Source organism: Eleginops maclovinus, chromosome 2 (assembly GCF_036324505.1).
Source record: "Eleginops maclovinus isolate JMC-PN-2008 ecotype Puerto Natales chromosome 2, JC_Emac_rtc_rv5, whole genome shotgun sequence".
NCBI classification, from domain to species: Eukaryota; Metazoa; Chordata; class Actinopteri; order Perciformes; family Eleginopidae; genus Eleginops; species Eleginops maclovinus.
The window spans coordinates 16,323,792-16,350,961 of record NC_086350.1 but is presented as its reverse complement, the minus strand read 5'-3'; the positions used below and the strand labels follow the sequence as shown (position 1 = coordinate 16,350,961).

General features: G+C 41.0%; 3 protein-coding genes across 4 annotated transcripts in view; 1 reads left to right on the top strand and 2 right to left on the bottom strand.

Moving 5' to 3' along the window:
- Positions 1 to 5,090: 5,090 nt before the first annotated feature.
- Positions 5,091 to 10,245, bottom strand: si:ch211-256a21.4 (uncharacterized). The gene is made up of 4 exons (XM_063897658.1): positions 9,891 to 10,245; positions 9,571 to 9,764; positions 8,229 to 8,420; positions 5,091 to 7,865 (listed from the first exon to the last, which is right to left on the bottom strand). The coding sequence occupies exons 2-4, from the start codon at positions 9,755 to 9,757 to the stop codon at positions 7,561 to 7,563; spliced, it is 684 nt and encodes a 227-aa protein (XP_063753728.1). The 5' UTR covers positions 9,758 to 9,764; positions 9,891 to 10,245; the 3' UTR covers positions 5,091 to 7,560.
- Positions 10,246 to 10,615: 370 nt separating this feature from the next.
- Positions 10,616 to 19,244, bottom strand: accs (1-aminocyclopropane-1-carboxylate synthase homolog (Arabidopsis)(non-functional)). Its single transcript, XM_063875283.1, has 16 exons — positions 18,830 to 19,244; positions 18,034 to 18,695; positions 17,180 to 17,934; positions 17,032 to 17,091; positions 16,872 to 16,942; positions 16,684 to 16,753; positions 15,129 to 15,195; positions 14,595 to 14,692; positions 14,322 to 14,399; positions 14,028 to 14,128; positions 13,451 to 13,540; positions 13,298 to 13,343; positions 13,019 to 13,160; positions 11,994 to 12,136; positions 11,709 to 11,862; positions 10,616 to 11,464 (listed from the first exon to the last, which is right to left on the bottom strand). Exons 2-16 carry the CDS (start codon positions 18,671 to 18,673, stop codon positions 11,046 to 11,048), a joined length of 2,934 nt encoding a protein of 977 aa, XP_063731353.1. The 5' UTR covers positions 18,674 to 18,695; positions 18,830 to 19,244; the 3' UTR covers positions 10,616 to 11,045.
- Positions 19,245 to 19,759: 515 nt separating this feature from the next.
- The window catches only part of furinb (furin (paired basic amino acid cleaving enzyme) b), a 71,147-nt gene continuing 63,736 nt past the window's right edge, over positions 19,760 to 27,170 (top strand). Inside the window, exons 1-2 of one of the 2 annotated variants that reach the window (XM_063876323.1) lie at positions 19,760 to 20,004; positions 26,435 to 26,714. In XM_063876323.1, the coding sequence (XP_063732393.1) occupies positions 26,538 to 26,714 (177 nt within the window). In that variant the 5' untranslated portion in view covers positions 19,760 to 20,004; positions 26,435 to 26,537. Of the gene's footprint in view, positions 20,501 to 26,434; positions 26,715 to 27,170 lie in introns of both variants that reach the window. The other variant, XM_063876315.1, reaches the window with a different exon arrangement.

Below are 27,170 nucleotides of genomic sequence, written 5' to 3'. Positions count from 1 at the left end.
TCAGGTGAGTTACACAATACGCAGAACAACGTCAGGGACAGCAACTATGAGAGACAACCTCTAAAGAAATCCTGTTATCATAGCAAGATACGGCACATACAGTACAGGGCAATCATAATAATAAGGGCAAATAATGCATTGATTGACTTTAAAGTATGGCCCCCCGAGAGGCGGGATCTGCATCCAAGCAATACAGATGGATGTTGATCCACTCGCACTAAACCAAATGAAATTAAACCCTAAGCTAGATTCAGGAGCACTAGAGTAGAGTGGGGAATCAAGACCAGTGCCTTTAATCAAAATAACAATGCTCTTTAATTTTGTCTTAATTAAATGTAGATGTCCCTGATCGAGGAGCAGTCCCTTTGATGCCAGGGGACCTGCAGTCAAATAAACATCCGCTGACTGGATTTGTCTTGTGTTTAACCATGTATTTGTCCTTTTCCCCAAACTGCCTGTGCAGGTTTACACAGAAGGTTTGTCAGCTTAGGGATAGTAGCTTGCAAACAACTCCTCAAGATTTCCAACATTCAGCATCCTCGAATGGAGGATTTCTTTGTTCTTTGTCAAGTTGTTAATCAACTTAATAAGTGGGCTACAGCCATACAGTTTTCAGATTAAATTAAGGTGAATTCTAAGCATTAAATTTCACAATATTAGTTTCTTGACTGGTCATTCTTCCTATCCCACTTCCCCCTCCTTTCCTTAGACCGCCTACATCAATGTAATGAGCAAATCATGGCCACTAGGGAGAGATGTAAATAGAAAAATTGCTCCCATTATGTGTCAAGGAGTGTGAAAAGAGTATTGCTGTTGTCTGTCAACTCTAACCCCCTAACTGTCTGTGATCTTAACTTCCCACAAAACAAAATGAGCACTTTTCGCTCACTTAGATCGGCTTATTATTTCCAAGGCTTTCAACTACAAAGTCCATTATAGGATATGTCACTATCTGTGCCAGAGCTCAGACAAGGATACAACGTCTAGAGTAACATGCAATGATTCAAGGCTGATTTAGAGTGGCTAGTCTTAAACCCGACTTATAGAGTACAGTAATTATAGGAGGTAAAGGAGGGGCAGTGAGGGATGCTGGGTATAGGTGGGGGGGCTTGGTGAGGCAGGTTTTTGTCATTTGGCAGCCAGTCCAATTGGAGACAGAAATTACTATTGGAGCCAGAACCTCGGTGATAGACAATTTATCAGCCAGTCATCCCAGTCATTCACATAATCCAGCAGGGAGCCATTATTTTATAACCCCACTTTCTCACGGCAACCTGCTGGTGGCGAGAAGGACCATCTCTATGGGGTGTTATAAGCACTGGATCCAACATAGACCTAAAGCAACAATTTAAAAACAGTAGCTTCTCAGAATCATGCTTAGTCTGTGGGTTGGACTACACTGAGAAGGAATTGAGCCGTTGAACCTCACTGAGAGGCATATGGCGTTTGTTCACTGCAGCAGAACACAGCGATGCCTCAGGAAGGGACTGACAAACATGTGGTCCCTGTAGTTGGAGGGGAGAGTAGCTGGCAGTGAATACATAAAGATCACAAATAAATACACCATCCACCTGCTTGGCGAGTGCTCTGGGACCGGGTAGATCGAAAGGCATTGATACAGTTTTGCATTCGCTTGTCTGTCTGTACAAGCAAGTGTAACAGTCTCTGCATAAGCAAGTTAATGCCTTGCTGAATAGGGAATCTGAAAAGGAGGCGTGATGGCCTTCTCATAATAACAATGATAAAAATGTTATTCTTCTATTCACTCCTCCTCACTATTCCTTCACCAGCCTTGCTGTTTGGCTCCCATGGGAGGCACATAATTTTAATATACACAGGTTTTTATCCCTTCCCTTTTGGTGAAAGAACTGCAGGAGAGACAGAGACAGGGAGAGGAAGAGAGCTGGGGACTGTTTATTCAGTCAGATGGTCTAACGTGTGTGGAATAGATTTGAGCTAAAAAGGGAGCTTTCTACACAATGGCAGTTGGCAACATTGAATGTGTGAATGATGCTGAATTCATCATCACACTCTCGTTGACTCATGGAATTTGCTCTACAGGTAGCAGTACATTTTGGACACTTGTTAATTTTGTTATCAATGACAGGTGTAGAGCTGCAAAATATCAATGGCATAGTTATATTAATATTTTGTATTTATTCATTTATTCACAGCATGAGTTTAAAAAAGGCTCACTTTTCACTGTCCTTGGGTGTTTAGGAAAGGCCAAAACATAAACATAAAATCTACATTTGAAATTGATTTATCTGTACATATTGACAAGGCACAACACCAAACCGAGGTAGTCAAAAAGTAGCACTTGAACACACTGCAAAGAGTAGAGCCCACAGCCAATCAGCAGGCAGTGACTTTATTTAGCTAGCTAATTATTGGCATTATTTTAAAATATACCAAAAAATAACATTTTCATGAACTTCATTAAGATTATGGAATGTATAATCATACATAAGATGAGCCAGTAAGTAAGTAAGTGAGTCAGTCACTCATTCAGTCAGTATTTTTCTACTAATTTTCACAGATCTCATCATTGCTTTTTGGATTATTCACCCATGCAAAATTATTTTCCTCAGGTGGCTGCAACTATGTCTCCCTGTCTGTCTTTTATACTCTTTAATACGCCTACACTCGCTTCACTACCTCGTGCCATTCACTGTCATTGTGAAAAGGTGTGTGTGACTCCACTGGTAGAGCAGAGCCCATTATCGTAAATAGGCCAATAAGTAACTTCACACATTGTGTCTCTAAAGCAAGTACACTCTATATGCAAAGCAGAGGCACACTGTTAAAGAAACTGGCGCCAAGTGATTATATTTGTAATTTAATTTCCTTGGTCACACAGAGATAAGAGAATAGAGCGCCTGCAGTTGGCTAGGGATGAATAGAGTGACGAGAATGGGACTACAGCTTCATTGTCTGGACTGAGATGTCCGAGACGACTCCACTTACGAACAAGGGCACCGGAGGGCAGATATGGTACATACACAGGGAGACTGAACTCAAAGACACAAAAATGTAAGTACCAGAGACAGCAGAGAGATTTTCACTATGCAAAAACACCTGCAGTCTCGAAATGGAATAGATGAATGTAAGTGCAGGATAGTCAAGAAACTCTTATTTCCCTGAAGCAAGTTCTGTCTCTCCGTTTTCTGTCTGTCTCCTCGCCCTCAGTACTGCTGAGCAAACGTAATCAGCAGTGGGGTCTGGGTGGGATGTCAGTCACAAAGAGTAACGGCTCATTGCAGATTCTACAGGCGAGATGGACCTGGTCCCTGCAAAAAAGACAACTGAAGGACACAAGGTGTATTCTTCCGACATCCTCTCTTCCTCTCCCTCCCTCCGTCTGCTTTTTCTGAGATTGTAGAACTGCAGATATCAAATTTCCTGACTTTTCCATTTTCAAAGAGTGTCCACTTAAACTGATGAAAATGCAGTGGAGGGCACAATGCTGCAGTGGTCACACTCTGATTTTGACTAAATCAGAACATTCAGGGCTATAGAGAGCTGGTGGTGACAGAAAAAAGGTAAAAAGTCCATCAAAATCTGACACCACACATTGCCGCATAGAGCTCAGGGTCAGTATGAAACTGGTTTGTGACATTTCAAATCCTTTAAGATTTATATTCAGATTCATCGTCCTGGAGAGATAGTTGTTTTCACTGCCACTACATAGAAACATACTGATACCGCATAGCAACATATATAGGCAGTACAAAGAATCTTCACTCAATTACCCTAGCAGAGGTTGTGCGTATACATTCATTCAATAGCTCACAGCAATACCATTGAGGAAGATAATTCAGGGCTGCTTTTGGAGAGGATTCAAAACACATGTTGGTGCAAGTTCTTCTCTATTCAAAAGACCTGAATCTCTGACTAGATAGAAGAAATGTGTAGTGTTGGTTTTGAGGTTGATCAGTTTCAATTGATATTCTCAGTGTTAGCAAAGCTTTGAGGTTATCTGATACACTGGGTGTTGTAAGGCATATGATCTTTTGAGGCAGTGTGTGAGGTTGGCAAGTTTGTTTTGGTTGGAGATGTTTATCATGGAGGAGAAGCAGGGTGAACAGAGCAGTGGGGAGTCAACACTTTTTTTGTAAAGCCACAACAAAAGACTTGCTTGTATCATTAATGCATGTCAGCACTGTGTTGATCAAAACTGAGTTGATTGTCTACGATGAGTCAGGGATATTTAAAGCTTCTCCTCTGATCATGTCGTATAATGAATGTGGGTGGAGATCAGTCCAGTGCAGGGTTTGTTTGATATGCTTATTACCAGTTCCCTTTTTTTCTCCACATTTATCTGCAAGTACATGTTATTGCAATACTGTTGTGTAAAGACTGTAAAGTCAGAAATTTAGTTTTTTTAAGGTAGGCTGTAACAGAGTTTCATTAATGAGTAGTCAAAGTATGGCAGTGTCATCAGAATATTTGAAGTATGTGGTGATGGTTAGAGGCTTGACAGTTATTTGTATAGACGGCGTAAAGAAAGGGCCGTAGGACACTGCCCTAAGCAGCTTGAATGTTAGTTTAAAGGTGTTGTTTTTTTGTTCACAGTGTTAACCTTGTCTTCACTGTGACTGTAGAGTACTAGTACAATCATTTCATGTGAGGGTTCGTGTTGAAGAGTGACACCCTAGGTTTAACCAAGTGAATTACCTGACCAAGTTGGATATGAAAATGGGTTGGGTCTGTTGCTGGTGAAATTATGAACCCAGTGGATTAGGAGTGTAGGGATGTTCAGATATTGAATAAAGTTTGTGGTTTATCTGGTGGAGTCACATTGTGTTGAAGTAGAGAAGAAGTTGGCAAAAAGAAGGAGGCAAAGCTGCCTGCAGATTTCAGGTGTTGGAGCAGTTAGTGAAAGAGGCATGCCACAGCACCATCTTTCCCTTGTTTGACCCTGAAAGCAAACTGGTAGGGTTTAGTAAGAGAGGATGGTAGAGAGCTCCATGGCACAGGGTCTGCCCAACTATTATCTTCATAACTCAATTCTGCATATTTCCTTAGCGTTTTTGCAAATGTTCTGAGTGAATTATGTGAACCACGGGGAAATAAAACTGCAAAAGGCATCAAGTTCGCACTTTATTTCATAATTCATCATGCTCCCACATCGAGCCAAATAAAAATTGACTTATTAAGTAGTCCGGCACATTCTGGCTCAAAATCCTTTGAAATATGCTACAGAATATTAATCACACTTTGTCTACCTCACAGATAATAATCAAACACAAACAATACACACGCTTTCCTTTTTTTGGTGATTTCATTACTCGTCAAATGAGAGCAGTGTCTCCCATTTCACTGGATTTCATTGCAAGAAGCAAAGCAAAACATGTTACACCAGCACCACCAAAAGGTAAAGCTGAAAACAACAGCTTGCTTTCTTCACCACAAAATACAAGTATACAGCACAAAAAAAAAGTCTAATTCAGGATGCTTCACCATGTTAGCAAGCACATGTATTCATATATCTCAATGAGCACAAGCACACAGGAGCAAAGAGAAGCACATGCATTATACTGTGGGATGGGACGGGATAGTGTTAGAACTGTAATTAGCAGAACATGGCTGTATAATTGGTCTATAATGATATGAAGAGCAGTGGTTTATCCCAGGTTGTGTTCTACACATGCTTCTGTCTGCGGGTAGAAATCGCTGGCGGCCTGCCTCAATCTTGGTGCCATCTCCTGATTGATGTCTCTGTAGAAAATGCCCTTCAACAATCAGTAGCTACAATCTCTCTGTATCTATCTGGCCCCCCTGTCTATCTGTGCCTAACATCTTCCACCATTCATCTGTCATTTCATCTTTTGTGCCTAAACGTCTCACTATCTTTTTCTTTCTAGCTCCGCATTGATTTGCCCGTCTTTCTCTGAAGGCATTCTCAACCTTTGGTCTATTTTTCTCAGGAAGGTGAAGGTGTTTGTGGTGGTGGAATGGAAAAATTGAGAGTTTGTTTATGACAGACCGGCAGCCACAAAAGACTGTATGCTTTCAAAGGCCCAGACAACACCCTCCAGGGGGAAAAAAGAATTTAGAAAAAGGAAATACTTTTTTAAGAGAGAAAGTGGCATACATACTCTCTCAATTCAGCAAATGAGGTTGTTTTTTTTCAGGAATTAGCATTGGATTAAAATAACAGCTACTGCGGAGAGGCACAGCTGGACTAAAGAGGTGAACTGAATAGGTTTGGAGTTTGGGTGGGGAAGCTCCATGGATCGGGTGCTGATGCAAGACAACCTTCAAGGACATTCCCCTCATTTACACAGCAATTAAGCACTACCCTGTTGGTAAATTGAAAAAGAGACAAAAATCCTCTGTGGATTTAATAACAAACTCATTACCAGGGCCCAACAGGGTGGAACTGCCTTTTAATTAGAGCAACACCTGATTAACGCCCAATTAACAGAGCCAGAGCCACTTAATTCTCCCCTACTTTGGCAGGTGGAGAACATAAACATAAGCCGTCCAGCGTCAGAGTGCTTCCTCTCCTCCAGGAAATGTGTGAGAGAAAAGTAAATAACGACTTTGGAGGCAGTCTGTTGTTGGATGGTCCAAATACTCTGCATAGTTTGGAACTATATGCTGAAAATGCGCTGGGTTGGTTTTTCAAAAAGCTGATATATGTAGGAATGGCTGGAAAAAACCTTTGCTCCACTACACTTGCAACTCCTTGTAGGCAGATGCAGGAACACTGTCCAAGCAGTCAACCATCTTGCTCAGCCATATGAGCTGATAATACCCTCTATGACAGACACACATGAAGTAAACGTACACGACTTTTATTTAGCTGTGGAGGACAGCACATGATAAACATAGTAAAATGTATCCTTGTTGAACATGCATACAATAGATAATTAAAAACAGGAATCATTAAAGTGATATTTACATTCTTTGTAGAAAACAACAAAAAACCCATTGTGAAAAAAATATATAATGATGGCGCTAATTTAACTTACATCAACACCATTGCAGCTTATACAGAGACATTGAAATACTAGTCCTTGAAACAAAACAACTGTCCAGGTACAAGTTGAATGTTTTGTGAGTGTTTTGATAACATAAATCTGACCAAAAAAAACCCGCAGCTGGATCTGATTCTGGCCTAGGGCACACCTGGACAACAACCACTAGTTTACACTTTGTCAGAGAACAATTGTCCTCTTACATTTACTGCCCAGTTTACCAGCCAGTATTGTTGGTCCTTAGTGTGTTTTACTTTTGAGTCAATACAGGAAACAAGGTGGAGAATCACCGCTATGATCAGCTCTTGAGAAAGCTGGAGACTTTCAGGAATCCAACTTAATTCCTCTGGCAAACACTTGAACTCCCAACACAGTTAATCATTATTTAGTCTGGTTGTATAGATCAATAATAATAACGATCCCTAAACAGGCCTCTCAGCTTGATGCCGGGGCTCTATCTAGGGTGAGAGTAAGATGCAAGTGTGAATTGCTGGTTCCTCATTAAGTCTGTGTTTTTAATGTGTAACTTACACATTAACTTTCATTTCCTCTGTCATGTCCTCATCTCTGCACTTCACTCAAGGCTATTAGGAGCCATGTTGCTTATGCTGTTTCCAGGGCAATAACCATCACTGAAAGAGCGCTTAGCGGCCTTAAGTTGAGAGGAAATCCGCCAGGACTCCACAGCTTTCTCTAAGTCTGGCTGGATGTCAGGCACAACAGCTTGCTCAGCTATAAACACTATCATCTCCACGACCAACAGCAGGACCCAACCTAAGGCACCTAGCCAATAGGAGGAGCCGAGGCTGGAGAAGTCCTGATGGATTTCTTCCCTATGCTGATAGGTGAAAAAAGACCAGCTGAGGAGAAAGAAGAAACCTATAGAAAGAGGAGAAAATCGAGTCAAATCAAGTATCATTGTGGGGAAAAGAAAAAAAGTCATTAAGGTCAATTATTACGTGCCTGGAGCTTTAGAAAAGAGTTTGTATGATAATGAACTACAATTCCAGGGAAAGTTAAAAGTCTCTTTAAAAAACTGCTGCCCTGCAGGGAATGTAAATGAGGAGTACATAACAGAACTTCTGGAGAGGTTGGTTTGACATGAACCCAAAAGGCTATTTGGAGGTTAAATGGAAATGGGGATATGTTTTACTGCTTTACTAGGAACACATATGTATTGAAACAGAAAAACATGGTGTGTGGCTCAGGTTTCAAATGTTCTGAGCAGTGTCATGGTGTTACCTGTAGAGGCCATGGTGAACAGCAGCAGAGTGGTGGGGTACAGGGCCTGTCCTGCCATGAGGAGAGAGCGCGTGTTGGAGTAGGAGTGCACCGTCTCAGATGTCCAGCAGAGGGCAAACACCAGACACAGAGCCCCAGTGCTCACAGCCATCAAGAAGGAGAGAACTCCAAATACTCTCTCTGCCTTCAGGGCTGTAGGAGAAACGCACAGTTCAAAATGAGAAAGGTAATGACTGATAATGTATTTTGCCATAATTACATCACGTGTCTGCTATAAATAAGCAGAGTGTTGAAGTGAAACATGGTAGGCCTAACAGCTCTGCCTAAAACTGAAACCAATGGCGTAAAAACAAAAGTTCATGTACTTTTAGGTAGTTTACATGACTAAAACATTCATTCTGAAATTCCGCTTGCACAATAAAAAAAAGAAAGGAGGAACATTACTATATGTTAACAATAACCAGCACATTGTTTCACTTACAAGGGGGCATCCCTTAAACACATATTTCATAGCTTATTTATTTACTTATTAAGCCGTCCATATGGCCTGTGACTAAGCAAATACAAACACAAATACTTTTATCAATCCAAAAGCCCTGCCGTTTTTATTGTATATATAATATTACGAGTATATTATATATTGCAAGTTGTTGATTTGGCCTCTTATCTAAATCATATTCTACTACTGTATATATATTTATATCATATTTAAATATATGTTTTTCTAGGCAAGACATTTTTCTTTGTTCAACCATGGATGTATCCACAGTGGCTCAACAGATATTTACCATTTAAACTGAAATTCGAAAAATCCATGTAAATTGGTTCTTATGTTTGTATAGTAAGAGGGGTTGACCAAATTAGATCCATTCAAAAAGCAGAGTTGCTTAGTAACAATGTCAATGGAATACAAAAACAAGGGACACTGTTTGTTATAGTTCTGATAGTAGCCTAGCTGACAAAGAAAAGCTGACCAAGATTTCAGCACATTAACGTCGAGCCAAGACTTGTGAAAACTCAAGGAATTCATCGCTCTACAGGAGCGAGCTCTTACATGCTTATTGCTACAACTGAGAAGCTCCTCTGCAACCCATGATTTCTCAAATTCTCTGTATGTTGATCCTCTCAAGATACAGAGGTGTAAAGAAAAAGGTACCCTGAGGATCAGTGCCTTTCCAATACAGACAAGTGTATGCCCTTATTAAACATGCTGCACTGCCTCATACATTTTCTCAGTCATTCAAATTTGGCTTCACCATGAGTGACATCTTTGGACAGATGACAAATTAAACTTCTTGACTGCAGTAAAATGCGAAAAATGTAAATGTGGCTTGTTGCTCACCGCTGAAGTCATTGCCACCTATATGATTTGTCTGGTCAGTGTTATTCCACTCTGTCCAGAGTCCCCTCTCCTTCAGCCAGAACGGTGTCCAGACTGCGTAGCTCACACACAGGCAACCTGCCAACCCCACACAGGACTGAGAAAACCTGAAGCGACTTATGGCGTTCTCAAGCTCCAGAAACTTCATATTTCGACTGGTGGGGAAAACAGACAAAACAGAAAGAAATTAAGATGCAATTATTGCATTGAAGTTTAGTAACAATACATTTGTTTCTAAACCAGCTTTAATCATGTAAATTGTATGTAAAGAACTGTCTTACCTTTGTTGTTTGTTGTAGAAAATAGAAAGGTGTCTGTAACAAAACTGAGAGGTACTTCTGTGTACAGGTAAAACAATAGAGGAACTACTTACAGGACGGTGACTGCTGTACAAATATTACTGTACAAACTGAACACCCTGCTTGTATTGCTCAGGTCCACAAGACTTAACTCGCAAATCAAACTGTTCAGTGTTTACTCCGCCTCTGCAATGGAAACTCCCCCAGACAGCGTCTGAATTTCCCCCTGAATTCTCCACTGTGACCCACCAGCTCACACTGTACAGAAAGTGAAAGCACCAACAACTGCTATTCAATATTTGAGGAAGCAGAAGTCTGTGTAGAGTTTACATAAAAATGTATTCATAATAAATGGATCTTAAAAGGAAGTTGATAGGTCTAAAATCCTTGACACTTGAAAGATATTCCGCAATATAGCATGAAGAAATCGATTTATATCAAATGGAGAAAATCTGTGGGGGGTGTCAGAATGTCATCATCCGTGACAAAACATTTAAGGAAATCCCACTCACTGTTCCTCACAACGAGATATCAGATATCTCCCATATTCGTCATACCACCCACTTTCCTTGCCTCCGTTGCAACTGAAGGGCGCCCACAGCCCACCGAGAAAAAAAGGTTACAACATGAGCAATTTTTATACAAAACAAGATAGTGTGTAAATAAAAATAAAAAACATGTACTCCAAATAAAATATTTGATTCAAATTAAGACAGTTCATTCCTTTAATCACAGTTCATTAACTACAAACATTCTGATAAAATAAAGTGCATATAACCAAATAATAAAGACAAAGTTGAGATCAAAATGTTAAACAGTACAACCTAACTGATTTTGATTGATTAACATTTGGCATTCATTTAGATTTGTTAATAAACTAACAATGTTTCGGTGTAGATAAATAACAAAGCAAGGCTGTGTTCTTTAGCAGCTAAAATATAAGGCCTCGAGATTCAGACAGAAAGTACTCTGTTCTGTCCTTCCATGCTGGCCTTAATGGCTTTTCTTTTCTTCTTCTCTCTTCTTTAGTCAGGTGTTTGTGTCAAGCTTTTCACTGTAAACGCAGGGACTAAGAAGGATGCTGAAGAACTGCCTCTTGAAAGCTGGCAGCTACGTTCGTGCATGTTTATCCTAAGCTTACTTTCCGGCTCTTTGCAGCAGGGCCTTGAATACATCAAGAATCTCTGGGTCCTCCCCAGCAGACAGCTCTGGAGTGTTTTTCTCCAGCCAATCGGATGAATGGATCTGGTGCCTGAGGGTGCCAATAAGAGAGTCAAGACTGTCCACGTGCTTTGATGCCTCGCAGTCCAAAAACACTAAATCCCCGATGGCCAGCGGGTCTGTGTCAGGCACAGGGCTATCATTCTCCTTCGGCTGCTCCGATGACTTGCTCTGAGGTGATGATGTTGAATTGACAACTGCAGCATTGTCTGAGTCTGCACCCTCCTCTTGCTTTGGTTGTTTGCTCTCCTCACTGGCTTCTTTGATAGAGAGGGAATCAGGGCTGATGTTTTTTTCCTCAATTTCTCTCAAGGCCGCATTCATTCGCTTCAGGCCTGACATAACGCAAAACATTAACAGAACAAGTCAGTTACTATTATCCAGTCAATACTTGGTTCAAGACAAAAAACTGCAGAAGATAACATAGAATAACACCAACCGCAGACTGAAGGAATGAAATAATAGATCAGAATCAATGTCAAGTTTAAGGCAGCAAAACTTGAAAAATAGATATCAAGATATATTATTAGATGTAGAGAAGATGAACAGGTAAGTGAGCGTATTAAACTACAGACTCACCGAGCTGAAGGTGGTGCTGTTGGTCGGAGAAGACAATGCGGAACCAGCCGGGCGTTGAGCAGTAGAAGGCCTGCCCAGCACTCAACACCACTTTATGTCGGAGGAAACGCCTCCACAGATAGAGCTCCTCCTCAAATGATGGCTCTCTGAGGTACTTGAAAAATGAAGGGACAGAATTGACAGATCATATCGGCAGGTCGCACATACAATAGAGATGTGGGGTTATGTTGAATGTCAGTCAGAGTAAGAACTGAAAACATCTTAGCATGGCATTCGTCTCGGTACCTTTCTGAGGTCAGCCCAGACATAGAGCGCAGCAGGTCTGTCCAGGTAGGGGACGCCCATACTCTGCAGCTCTCCTGTCAGGTAGCTGTGAGCGGCTTTCAGTCTGCACCTGTTCTTAGGCAGAAATTCCTCATTGATCCACTCTGAAATACAAGAGAGCGACAATAGGTGGGTGTGAATTAAATGGAACATGCCTTTGTGCAGCAGAACCCTGCTGCGCTCCTGTCATATCAAAAGGAAGCCACAAAAGGGGGTGATATCTTGAGGAAGAATGAAAACTGCAATAATGCACATTTGAGTTTGAGTTATTGAAAAGCTTGTTTCCAAAACGATTGGATTTAGGAATGTAAACAAACAAACAGCTTTGCACAAGGATAGCTGATTATATAAGTGTGAATTACGACTGAAATTTACCAAACACACATTTGTCTTTGTACTTTGCTTTATTCACCAATTTAATAATACACATGTAAACATACAAAGAAATACATAGGCAAAAGCAGATATCATTGAATTATAAAACATAAAAAGGACACTTTTACAACAGGAAAAGAAGAGAAGAGAATGTGAAAACAATAGAGAAAGGGTGAGAATTTGGTTTATTTTCTTCAGAAATGTGTTTACAAAAGTGATAAGCAATTGTTGAATCTTAAGTATATTGACATAAACCTTATCTCTATAGTTGTGGCTCCCAGCTGATAAGAGTTAAGACTGGCCAGTGTTCTCTGCCATGAGAGGTCACGATGATAGAAAGTCTCTAAACATAAGAACAGCAATCACACGGCTGCCTTTCTTAGAATTTGTTAACAAACAAATAGCCTTGTTTAAGATAAATATTGAAGGGGAATGGCTATGCTAAAGAACTTATGGTAATATATAATGTGAGTACAATGTGTTTCCTGTATTGCTCAGTATCTGTTCTCATTGGCCGAGCTCCAATAAACCTTCAACCTGGGACATAAAGTTGGTACTTTGCTCATTAAGATATCATTCACAAAAAGCACAAATGAAGCTTTGATCCATACCTCTGTCCTGAAGCAGTTGTGCTACCTGGCGCTGTGTGGTTCCAGAGATACCGTGGAAGGAGCCCAGCTGAGCCAAAGCCTCCACGAGGTCTCTGTTCTCAGTGTACAGAGTGCCTATTCTGAATCCTGCCAAAGCAAAGTCCTAGAAGTAACAAGAGGAGTGAATGAAAAAAGAACAATGAAACCCACTTTAAAAAGTCTGAGATTTCCCTGTCCTGTGAACAGGGATATAAAACTCTCACAATGTCACACACTCATGCAGCCCAGAACAGTACGTACCTTGGTCATCCCCCACATTACATGTGTCCTCTGTGGGTCGGGCAAACTAAAATAAGTGCACACCGTTAGCAGTTAAGAGGCTGTCTTCGGCCACAGTCTTTATGATTAAGGGTGTAATAGAGCAATCATGCAGAGGTTAGGTTCATGAAGTACCTGTCTATACTGAGGACACTGTGAAAGGCGACAGATTCATCAAAGACCGACAGCATGTACACTTCATCAACGATAGTGTGGAGCTCATTTCTAAAGAGGGAAAGCATGGAAAAAAGATAACAAAAATAAATATAGTGGAGCATTAATAAACCTTGGTTTTATACTTGCAATGATTGTTTATGACAAAGGAAAATGAAACAGAAATGTAAACTGTTCTCCTCAGCGTCCTGCATCAGTGTAAAAGCACTGTGGTGTATGGTTACAGTAGCTCAGTGCCTGCAAGCGTCTGTGGAGGGAATTACTCTGGCATGATCATTTAGAAAACAATGGATGATGCAGGATACTCCTTTGCTCATAGCTGCACTTGACAATATGCTGATGGTAAGAAGAGGTGATAAAACTCCATCAGAGCGCTTGATATTCCACACATGGGACAGAGCTCTTGGGCCGTAAAATAAAGAATCAACACTAGGAACTGTTTGCAGTGCTTTCGGCCATGTGCTTAAAGGAGCCGAAGGACTGCCGAGAGGATTACAGTGTTAGGCCACAGCTTGAGATAATAGTGGGGCAAACATACCTTTTGGCAAACTCCAAGAAGGCAACCATCTCCTCGGGGGTGTAGATCTCAGCCAGAGGGTTGTGGGGGTTCATCAGGATAACAGCTCGGATCGTTAGACCCTAAAAGAGAAGCAAAGTTTTTCCTAATAAATATAAATGTGCCTTCAATCTTTATAAACAAAGCAAATCACTGAGGGAACACAGAGTGTCCAAGGTTATTTTCTAAATACAAAGCCTTTTTTGACTGGTTTCGTTTTTCTTTAATAATTCATTACGGGTAAGTGCTTCAAAATAAAATGCGGTCATGGCTTACCTCTTGATTAGCCCTCTCTAAACCTTCTTCTAGTTTGCTCACAGTAAGGTGGAAGGGCCGACTGTCTTTGCCATCACCCTAAAAATAAAAGAATACCAAGACAAAAACATTCAATTGGAAAACTGACAATACACCTTGCGCAAGATCCCATGATGCTCTTCAATGCAGTATATTGAATCTATACCGTAATGTAAAACAAGACCAAATAGAACAAACATGTTGAACACCAATACATAGTATGCGATGCATGTAAAACCATCTCTCTTTTCCTACCTCACAGTCAAGAGGGATATGGAAGAGTTTCACATCACTATATAATTGTAAATCTTCAGTTATAACACCGTAAAAAGGAGTAGAAATAAGAATGGCATCTGCAACATAAAAAACACAAACACCATATTAAATACAAAAACACATACATCAACACCCATATTTTATTAGTGGGCATTTTCATTGCTTATTTAGAATCAAATTTACCAATAACTTTATATTACAATCAAAGTTTTCATTTCATATTGTACATATTCACACAAATTATTGGTTTACCATGAACGTTTGTAGTAACTGGTCCACTTTTCAGGCTTAAAAAGCTATTTATGTAGCTGCCTAAATAATCACGTTAATGAAAAAGTGTTAGGTTTATATGATTATACTACAACTTCCTCATGCTGTTATTTATTATGATGATCATTTTTAATACAAAAGGCAACAAAGAAACAACTTCAGCCGATTTAGTGGACATATTTGTATTCATTCAGTATGGATATGGATGTATTGCGTTTGGATGTCAGTGTAGTCTGAACCTACCTTGAGGGTCACAAATTACCGCAGCGATACACGAGAAGAGGGAGCCACAGCCATTCATCACCACAACCTAGGAAAAAAAACACACACACATTCACTGTGTTCTGAAAACCCAATTAAGGCACAGAAGGAGGCTGATTAATTTGCTACATATTCATCCACCTACTACAACAGCCATTCATTACATCTGCAAATTAATTTGGTTAAACAAGAAAAAAGATATGTTAGTTCAGGAGCAGTACTTAACATCTTAATAATCATTACAAGTTATTCAGATACATTAATTCACTGTCATCATTTGAGGGAATGAATGGCTGTTATCCAAACGGTCTTCTGAAGCAGCATTATAAGAAAATGTAAATACTTATTTGTCAGTAATTACATAAATTGCTGAACATCAGAATTAGTCATGGGAAGAGGACCTACACAAATCACAGATGGGCTCTAAATTTCAATGGACTGGTTACACAGAGGGTCTGAAATTAGTGCCTGCCACCTGCCAAGTGCAGGTTAATGGTTGGCTGTTTGGTGGACAGGGAAAATGCACAACAGAAAGACCTGTTTAAGTAACTCAGAATAGCTAGGACTGTATAAAAGCTGCGCTATTGGCCATAGTTTTAATTTATAATCGAAATTGTCAATTCAAGTCTGTATAAATGAAAATGTATTGATAGTATATTATTTGCAGTACTGCCTACTGCACATTGATGTTTGTGCATGCATGTCCACACAACCATCCCACCTTCCAGTCCTGAAATAGAAGGCACCCAGAAAGCCAAGGGGTAAAGCTAAATTGCTTTTAGTTTAGATACATCTAACATAAAGGACATATTCTTAATGGTGGGTAAATGATTGAACTGGTTTCCTTAGTTTTGCACCTTGTTTCCTGCAGCATGCCACTGTGCCAGACTGTGAACAATGTTATTTCAGACCCTGATTAAGAACTACAAAAAGGAAAAAGGAACATTTTACAGCCTGTATTCTGATAGGTACATTGTGAAATGAATACATTTGACCAATCAGACCAAACAAAATAGTGCCTAAACTTCAGTCCGGTTGCTCAATTAAAAGGCTGCAAGTCAATAGGTGTGCTCTAGTTCCTTTTTTTCCCCTTACAATAAATAGTTTCTTCTAAAAAGTAAGAAGACCACAATGTCCAAAAATAATTAATAAATAATCCTACAGTTGATTTTATTTGCTTGTGTATAAGCAAATTATAGTTAAAAGTAACATGCAAGACAAAAGTGCAATTGGTTCTGAAAATAGTTTCCTTACTCATTTGAAATTATTAATGAATTAATGTATATGTATGTTGTGATGCACTAAGTATGAGTGCTCAGTAGTTTAAACTCTTGGAGAATAATTCTATCTTTTACTTTTATACAATATGTTGTGTGTAAATTGATGTGCAAATTGGGCAACATCAACAGTCATAATTTACATGGTGTAAAAATGTCCTTCTCTCATGTTGTGGGGGAAAAGTAAATGCCTTTGTCTCACAGACTGTTCAAATAACTTGTTTTCCACTCCAGCAGCAAAAGCAATAATGTTCACTCACATTGTCAGCCTTCAGTGGGTTTGGAGAACTGCAGTAGTGAGTAAGGAACTTTGCAACCTCCTCTCTTAGGCTGAAAGGGGGAGAAATGGAGAGGTTGGAAGAGGGCTTTTACTTTAAAAGGTCTAGTTAAAATGAAACTTTACTACAAGCCTCTCATATGAAGCAAAAATAAATGTCCAATAACTTACAATGTATGTCCCCTCCAGTCTGAATACTGCAACAATGAGGGGTCAATTTGTAGCATTTCAGGCCTGGTCAGCTGTAGCAGGAAGGAAAATGAAAAACTAATATGTGAATGTGGGCAAAATCATTTAAATTACCAGGATGTGGTTGCACAATTAATCTTACCCGCGTAAGAAGAAGGTCATAGCATAGTTTGTTCTCACTTGTACCCATGTTGATTATACCCTGGAAGTGAGAAAAACACACGTTATTTTTTGCCTCATAAGCGCTGTCTGACAGCAGCGAAGGCTACTTATTTATGACCCACACTCACATCGGGGTTATCTCTGTCGTGGTGTTTGTCCAACCCATATTGAGCAAACCCCTCCTGGAGGATGCCCAGATGCTGTCGGATGATGTTACCACGATTGGACAGGTATAGGCTAGAGCCAAGATTGCCTGCTCCTCTCTCTGTTGCCAACACATTCTGGGACATTTTGCAGGGCTTGACAGATGTAGGCGGTGTTGACTTTATCGTCTCCTGAGTGAAAGCAGCCAGCACAGTGGGAGCTTCTGAAGGCAGCTGAGATAAAGATGATGAGACAGAAGGGGCGGATGTGGTCACCAGTGAGGCTGACAGATGAGGTAGGGGTGAGCAGGAGGGGTCAGTCGGTGTTGTCGCAGCGGTGGGAGCGCCCTGTCTGACAGCAACCAATGCCCCTGTAAGCATGCTGAACAAGCGGAGCTCGTGCTGGCGCTCCTGTTCTGCCCTCTTCTCTTCCCGCTGTTCTCTACGCTCCTCGGCCTGCAGCTCTCTTTCCAGACGCGCTTCCTCCAGGGTGAGAAGGCGCTCCTCTGCTGACTGCTGCCAGGTCAGGAAGCTGGCCAAGGCCTTATCCAGGCTCCTTTGACCGCTGCATCTAGCACCCCCAAGACCCCATGATGTTTTGCCACACAGGCGACGTTTCCTCTGTCTCACAGAAGATTGGGTTTGAGGGCCATTTTGACTGGGCAGCTCAGGAGTGTCTCTTGGTGCATGACCACCAACGGCCTGGGTGGCAGAACCGGCAGTGTTCAGGTCACTAAAACCTACAGACATGACAAATTATATTTTGATTACACATATGACCTCATGTTAATGACAGTTATAGACATAGTCATAATAATCATTATATCTGAAATGACTACCTGAAGGGGAGATCCTTGCATTTTTTGAGCTCTCTCCAGGGCCCGGAGAGTCTTCTTGCCCCAGTAGAGACTGCCCATCATTTTCCTGTTCATCTCCAGATCCATAGTACATGTCAGGGGGGGCAACACCTGGATTCAGCATGCTCTCCTCGATATCTTCACATTTAATGTCCAGCGAATCACCAGGTTTTGGGGGATGACCAAATAGAAACCCCCCTGAGGAAGAAGACCCAAAGGTGACTGCTGGGACTCCTTGCAGGTATGAGTCAGGCCCACCCTGGCTCTGAAACACATGTTGAGCTATGACAGCTCCCCCCAAGGAGGAGTAGGTAATAGCTGGTCGGTTCGCCAGCACCCTGTCCATCACATCATAAAACTTCCATGACCTCATTTTATGGTTGTCCTTAATGCGACGGTACTCCAGCTTCATCTTTTTTATCTTTTCCCTGCACTGGTCCCCGGTACGGCAGATGCCCTTTTCACGCAAAATGTGGGCTATGCGGTCAAATACACGCTGGTTTCGCAGTGAGCTCTCTAGTTCAATCTGTACTGACTCATCAGACCAAAGCTGCAGCAGCTCCACTATCTCCGGGTCGGTCCAGTTGCTGCCTCGCTCATGCCTCCTCCCGCGAAAGTCCATGCTTCAAGTTACAGGACGTATTCTGCAACACAATATCATGGGGAAATATAAGCAGCGTACCTCTGTCAATGCCACTTCAGCAATACCTAGAAAGTGACGTGCCTAGAAAGTGGTAAACAACAACACCACGGTGTTTTAGTTCATGTTTTGCCTCACCGTGAATTAAACGTGCAGCTGTTCGGAACCAGATTGTTATGAAACTGTCGCCCCGATGCAGTGTCATCCACAGAAGTCGCTACATGTCCCGGCTTGTTACCCGGTTTGGACTGGTTTGGAATGGCAAAGCTTTATATAGCTGGTTCTAAGATGTGTAATGCATTATACGGAGAAAATCTGTAACTAGTTGGCAAGAGGGGAGAATAGACCGAACAAATATATCTACATCCGGGTTGACGGCACATGCGTCCTGTCCTTATTCCGGGATAACTTTGGTCCGTGCTAAAGCGGGGCTTCTGAACACCGCCTGGATTTCACTTACCAGGCTTTTACGGGTAGACATAAACAGAGTCAGACTGAGAGCTTTCTGCTATGGCCCCCTCTACCGTACGGTGTGCTTTCAAGTTATGTGTGTAAGTAAAATAGTTACCCAGAAGATGGCAGTCACACACAGCAGTACAACCCAGACGTTTGTGAAAACAAGGATGTGTGTTTTGTATACAAGCGTAGCCCAGAAATAATTTGTAACGATGAAACAACAATGAAAGAGCTTGAAATCGAGGCAAGCAGCCATAGCAATCGCAAAAAAAGCGTTGAGTAGAAAAGCATTCATCGTTCAATTAAGAATTAAAGCCTTATTCAAAGCTAAATCGTTAAACATTAGCCACTTTTGTAAATAAATAATGTTTACTCTAGTATGGGGAATTTCATCAACATATTATGCAGCGAATTAATTTATTTCCTCTGCTTAAGAAGATGAATCGTTAATTTTTTATTTAAAGTGGACAAACATAGCCTTAGGTTAGTTCATTCCTGCTTGTTGCTAGATAGAAGTAGAAAGCCGCCCATTTTAACGACCACGGTGATACAAATCAAACACACCTCAGTCCAGTTGGCTCAAAACGTGACGTATTTCCTGGAGAATCTTGGTTTGTGGCAGTTTGTTGTCATCTCCATCCAGTAGGGAACCGTTATAGTATTGGCATGTAGCCCCTTATTCTCCATTTTTGATCTACTCGTCTATTTACTTTTTCGTTTGTGGAGTAATGCCAACTAATGCAACTCTAGCGAGCTCACCATGTAAAATTAACCTTTAAAGAAAATGGTACGACTGGGTGCGACCGCTGAAGTTAACTGTCAAAATATAACCACGGCAAGTTGTTGGCGGATAGGAGGTGAGACTGGAGAGTTGATTTCAGCACTTTTGAAGGAAGATGTGTGTGTTCGGGTTGCAATATTATCTATCTCCTGGACCAAATAGAGGACGTGCAGCCTCAGGATAGATTTAAAGTTGAAAGTGAAGCCTCGGGAGAAAGAAGAGTCTCCGCCCGGAGGAGGATGGAGAGATAATGAGGAGACATGACGTATTGCTCCTCATTGGCATCTTAGTTCTTTTTTAAAGCCACGAGTTAGATGTGTTCAAAGTAGGGAGGGGAACTGTGGCAGAGTGGGTGGGAACAATGGGAGTATTTGCGGAAACCATGAAGGCAATTTTAGCATAAAGTCTCTGCCGAGCGCTGCCGGTTGCTCTCCCCAGTCTTCCCAGTCAGGTATATCCTTACCCTGTGAGGGTTACAGGCTTTCGTTATCCAGTATAGGTGGACCTTTTTTTGTTAAAGCGGACATGACTTGAACAGCTTTGTTCTGCTTCATCTCCAAAGTTTATTGCTGGTAAGATAATGGCATGTGTGTTGTTACTGTTGTATTTAATGTGTATTTTCCTGTCTCATTTGAATGTCAATTTAAATTCATATTTTTTCTCTGTCCCTCTTGTACAAACTCTATTTGCTTTTTCTCTCTTACTTATTCATCCCAAAACCTTAATAGGCTTAATCCCCCATCAATTGCAAAAAATGCTGTAATACCTTCCACTTAGTTCTGCTTCTTAGGCAAGGCATATATGCTTGGACTATGCACAATTCCTGTGCACACTGGCATTTGAGGTGTGTCTATTTTAAGAAAAGCAAAGTGTGCACAGTTCAAATCAGCACTCTGAAAAACTAAATACAAAGTGATCTAATGCATCCTATCTTCCCCTGGCCCCCTGGTTGTCTTTGTTAATTTGTTATTTTTTTGTTAATTGAAAGTGCAACTTGTACTGGATTTCTACAAGGGATAAGGTCAAGGTCACCAGCGATTGAAGCAAACTGCACAGCTCCGAGCTTCATTCTCAATTGGATTACACCACCTCACCGCATCAAAGATTACCCTATTAAACTAATCCTTTTGTCTGTCTCTGTCAGGCATAGAGATTGCCCAGGCAAGTTAGGAGATTCAAGCTATTAGAATAGTTTGTCATGCATCATTTTTTTGTTGCTAGAGAAAGCCAGACTTAGTAAATCAGATAAACACTCAGACACCAACTCTCCAGCTCTGCTGATCCTCTACCAGCGCTGACTTCAACAATACAGGTAATCCCTCAGTATTGAGCTTTTACAAGCACAGATTTGATAAGAAGCATAAAACAGGAATGCAGTTGAAGAAAGAGTTAGGAATACAAACGTGTATACAATTATATGCTTACAAACAATATAGCGTATCTATAAATTAGGGCAGAGTGTTGTTAACGAGAGGGCATTTGACAGAGGGAACAGAGATGCCTGTTAAAAATTGAGTTGGATCTTTCTGTGGGACGTCACATCACTTACAGAATTGATTCTTTCCCCTGGACACATTGCTGCTGCTGCCCTAGACAACATTTTATCAGGGTTTTCCATCTCCGTAGCCTGTAGGCAGCGAAGATGGATCATGCTTTAGTGGTGGTACTCTGTCACGGTGTTGTCGCTCACTTCAAAGTGTTCTCAGATGATCGCCATACAGCTCACTTCCAGCTGTGTACTGCTGTCCTGACAGAGCACAACATGCAATGCTTCTGGTTTTCCAATCACACTCTTAACTTTGCAATTTTCCCTCTCAGGAGAGGATGCTTGGCTGTCAGTGGTACTTCACAAATGGTGCAGTTCTCTCCTGTGCCTTGGTTTTATGTGAGAGGGCAGCCCAGAGCACATGGTGGGTGTACATTTAGCTGGTGGGCAGCTTGAAACAGAGCTGGAGGGCTGTATATGGTCTGTCATAGCTTTGTGTGCTTGTCATTACAAATGGAAATTGTCTGTTCACCCCTTTTTAAAAATTGAGTAGATGTGTTATGCCGTTACATTATGTTTTTTGCGTCTCTATTGAGTGATACTAATGTGGAAGCATTAACTTCATTGCATGCTTTATGTTTGACACAACACATTTTCAAGATTGGACATGTTCATGTGACTATAGGCTTCTGCTGCTGTACAGTAGGCAGTTTCTCTGGTGCAGCTAGGGGTCAAGTGTATTCCCTGGTCATACACATTTTCCAGATGGGTAAGAAATTGTAATTGGAAATTTTCCTCGACTCAAGCCCAATTTTTTTTACCTCTCTCTCCCTGCAGTACCAGCACTTTATAATAGGTAGATATAGATATGAGCTATGATACAATCTAATACTATGGATGAAGCGGTGACATTAACAGTTTAACCGTTAGTATTTTAATCAGCAGTGGAAATAAAGCCAAGCCTAAGTCATACATTAATCACTTCACTCAGCTGCAACTAACCAACACTTCTAAGGCGAATACCAAGATGGATGTTGGAGAATGGTAAAGGAGCTGGCTGATGAACAATTTATTTGGCAAGGATCCCTCAAATTTGGTTACTTAAAAGTTGTGACAAAAATGTTTCATGAGGGCAGAAATGTAACGGTTTAGCAATAAGCTGTATTATCTAAGAAGGCAGTAACAGTAAATATAAGATAACGTTGATTAACAGTACACTTGAAATGTAAGTAGGTTAATTTAAATCGCTAGCAAACATAAATTCCTAATATGCCACAACTGCAAGTCAATTTAAATAATCTGTTATAAGCATTGACCAGTAATAAGCTCCCTTCTGATGTGTGTGGATGTAGCTGTAAGTCATAATACAGTATTGTATTGTACAGCTATAAAACAGCCTGAAATATCAGCAAAGGTCAAGATATTGATAGCAAATCAAGCAAAATATAGTATTAATTTTATCATAATTATATCACTGTATACCAAAATTCCCCCAAGATCATGTTAGATGTACTTTCATGCAATCCTTTTTCAACCGTCTGGCTCACAGCAGCAGATCTGTAAAGCTAGTGTTCCTCAAATCTGTAAGTTTGTAGATTAATATCCAGCAGTGCTCTACACTACTGGATATTCTGTTGCCCACATGCTCAATCAGCGATATCAAGAAGACAATAATGAATGCACAGAGTTGATGCATTTCTGATTTCATATCTTGCTTTCATCATGCTGCCTTTGAGTAGTGAGGGGGCGTCACAAGACAAGAATTACTGTTGTGAGTGTCTTCATTACAGTGGCGTTCTGTTGGTCACTGAGCAGCCTTTCTGGAGCCGTTGGCTGTGTAGTGCGCTCCTCAAGTGCGCCTCAGATGCTGAGGCAAAGAGGGTTGCCTGTAATGAATTTTCTCAAATGAACATCTAAACAAAGTGTTTGGAAAGGAACTACGGCATGTGTTGTGGCTGATGCTGTTCTGTTTTCTCTTTGTTTGAAAAACGGGAATATCTTTAATCAAATCTCTCACCGTCCTTATCAAAGTGCATTTGGAGGTCACTCATACAACCCTGTATTTCCACTGGCTCACTTACCCAACTTTTGTACTCCAACAAGGTTATGCAACTGATATCTATTTTCATTGTAGTCTAGATCCTAAAGTCTGAGGTTCTCCAGTGGTTTGAAGGGTGAGGATTCATCTCATTTTAGGCCTTTGATGTATATTGTAAGCAGCCTCTTGTTAACTCCTCTCCAGGCTGTCTTTTGAGAGAAGGTGTTTTGGGCGTTATGTTATTATGTGCTCGTTATTTTCCGCAATGCCTTGTGTGGGAGGGTTACCCCCTCTTCTCTCCACCTCTCCCTCCATCTATTCTTCCCTCTTTTAAGCCCTCTCGGTGACAGCAGGCCCCCTGCTCCTGTTTTTGTGACTCCAGCAAAGCATCTAATGAGCTCAGAAGAATTGCACCACGGGAAGAGTGACAGCCCCTGGTCATATTTCCAATACTTCTGCTGCTCTCCCAACTCACCTACTCTTAAAAGTCTCTGATGCAAAGGATATATTTAAGAGCATCTCCTTTTTGAATAATTAGGGTATGCATAAGTAGGGTATAATTGTTTCAGTGAAAAAAGGGTTTGGTCATCCTGTGTGTAGGTTTAGGAGGTATGACGAAAAATCACACATCTCAATATTTATTAGCAAAAAACTGCATATCAATATTGTGACCATAGGGACAACTATTAGTGCTTTCACAAAACATTTACAATTTTGAATTTTGATAAATTATCATCAGTAATGTAAGCTTATTGACTGTGTTAAGGCGAATAGTAGAAACAGTGAAAGAACAGTCCATAATCTAAGACTATATCAATTTCACTTTCCCAATATTGATATAATAGTGATATTATTTTGCCTAACCCAATGTATATATTGGTAAAATAGTGTCCTACAATGGATTTTAGATGGAGATTTTAAGGCAAATACAACAGCTCACCTGCAAACCAATTACCTCAGGACATTTAAAATTGCTGGCTGCCAAGCTATAAGCCATTCTTAAATTAAACTTAGTGGGTTTAATTTTCAAGTCCACAAGAAATAGTCAGTTATTTGACAAGAACCATTTTCACTGTGGAAAATCAATATGGATGCACTCACTAAAAGTAATAGTTTAAAAAAAAATCGATCCAAGGCTAAGCAATTGTGATACATTTCATCCCTGTTTCTTAAGAGTATCTACATCTTTTTAGACCTCTTGTATCTCTATGGACTAGCTTCATGATAAGATAAACGTGGACAGTGACGGGCATTATATATCTGAGCTGGTCCCTCCATGTCTCTGCTGTTTATTGGCTGCTATCCACAGTTGTTATATATGTACCATCTTTATCCCAGTATCCTGGTGTTAGAAGGTGACTCGGCTATGAAATGAACTGCCACCTACTGCCATAATAATCACCACCTAATTGGACTGCACTGTGAGAGTAGATAGTTGTTTATTAGTTGAGTGTAAATACACGCTGCAGGTTTGCTTTGACGTGCAGAAAAAATCTACTCCTATTGTTTTTCAAAAATCCATTAACATGTCTTAAGCATTCTAGCATCCCCCTAAAGCCTGAGAAGTTCATCACACTCCACAATTTGAAACAATATGTTTGACAATATGAACACCACACAGATACATTTGTAAGAGTCTTAAGTGAGTGGGGATAAAAAATGTGGATTTTTCCTGAGTGTGGCCATGGAGGAGAGACCACATGGCCATTAGGATGAAAAGGGGTTTATCTCCATGGGAGCCTAAAAAACTGCTGAGCAAAGATCCTTAAAATCTGCCTGCTTGTTCAGGAGATAACTCTGGTGCACAACTGACAGTATGTAAAGTCAAGGCAACTAAAATCCCATTGAGTGCTCAAAATAAAGGGATTGTCTTAAAGGCCGCTGAAATATTCAAATATTACTGCCATCTTTAAAAAAAGTAATTCTGGATAGAACATCCTGCCATGGCGAGGTGAAGAACATCCTGTCCATGCGCTCAGCCCCCCCGCACACATAAGAAGGTTTATACTGGAAATAGAATTTCTTAGAATTTTATAACCTCCAATAAATTCCAGCATAAAGTAAGATTTAAATGTGTTCTTTTCAAAGAGCTTGGATTGAACAGCTCCCGTTTCTTTCACATTGGTGCAGAAAGGATTGACTCACTGAATGGGACTTTGATGCCACGTTGTCAGGATCAACAGTAGGAACGGACGGTCATTTAAAACCTGCATCACCTCCTTCCTCTTCAGCTTTCTTAGGACGGACTGATAGACTTAGCAGATTCTCACATCTTAGTATCTTATTTCTCACTCAGAGCCAGTTAACCTACCACAAATCTTTCCTCTTTATGTGTGACTTACAAGCCCGTTTCCTCAAATCAATGGCCTGCTGAATGCCCAAGCATAAAAACCTTTTTCTTCTTTTGTACTTGTGCTCAAATGATGGCCCTTTTTATCACGCTTGGAATTTTACATTCCTATTAAAATATGTACAACAGCCTCTCATACATAGTAAGTGGTTGGTTGAATTAAAACTTTGGAATATCCTTAAACTAATAGCAGTTTTTTGAGCGAGAATGTTAATGTCCTCCCCCTCAGACACTTTGGCCTGTCTAGTTGCCACAACTAGCTGTGTACCGGTTTGCTTGGAGCTCGTCCTGTATTGCTGCGACATGCCTACTGTATATCATTATCATACATTACCATTTCAGGTCTAAAATGGATGAGGGAGGATTGTAAAATAATTTGGTGTTTGGCAGAAATCCCGTCTGTTTAAACCTGATATTTTATGCTTTGCACATTTTTTCCCTCTCAGTTTAAAAGTGGACAGTGAGCTAAGTATGATGCATGATAATGTCTGTGGGTGTGTTGCTTTTTCCTGCTGCAGTTCTTGCTTTGTTTTCTGAATGGTATCTGCAGTATAGGTTCCTCGAGATCAAGAGGGGACCTAGTTGAGAAAGCCATTTTGTGTTTATAGCCGCCTCTGTCCTCTCATCTCTAGGACTCTGTTCCACTTTGCTGCTGTAAGGTGGAGCAGCCCCGCTCTGCGCGGGAAGCAGTGACAGACAGACGGATAGACTGCCCTGTGAAGTCTTCTCCTTTTCATGGATGCCAGGGTGGCCCTGCTGCACTTGTGGACAGCCCTTGTCCTCCAGACAGCGAAACTGAAGTGGATTGATGCTGCAGAGATCTACACCAACACCTGGGCTGTGCAGATCAATGGAGGGCCAGAGGAGGCGGACCGCATCGCCAGGGGACACGGATTCATCAACCACGGCAACGTAAGTCCCACTCTCAAAATGTGAATGCACTGGGGAGGTGTCTCATGAACTATCTATATCAATGCATGTGTTTCCATACACAACGAGGCGTTGTAGGGAAACATCAATGTTGAAAAAAAAACTGTTGCACATCAAAGCCAGGCATCAGACAGCCAGACGTGACCCCTGCAGGCAATCCTGTTTTTGCAGCGGATTGCAAAAGTGCGGCCTCCTCCTCTCCTCTTGTATCTTAAGTGGGCCAAGCACGACTTCCAAACTCAACTTGCACACTGTTGTGTTCACAGAGGAGTCTCAAGAATAGACGGCAATAACTAGGCTGTTTGTGGGGTCTTAAAGAAGGTTGTTATATTTAATTGTGATGCAGGTAGTTTAGTTTTAGTGCCGCCACTTTAGCTTCTGTTTTTGGTTATGCCAAGTGATTTAAATGATATGAGCTCATGTGTCATGACAGTTTGC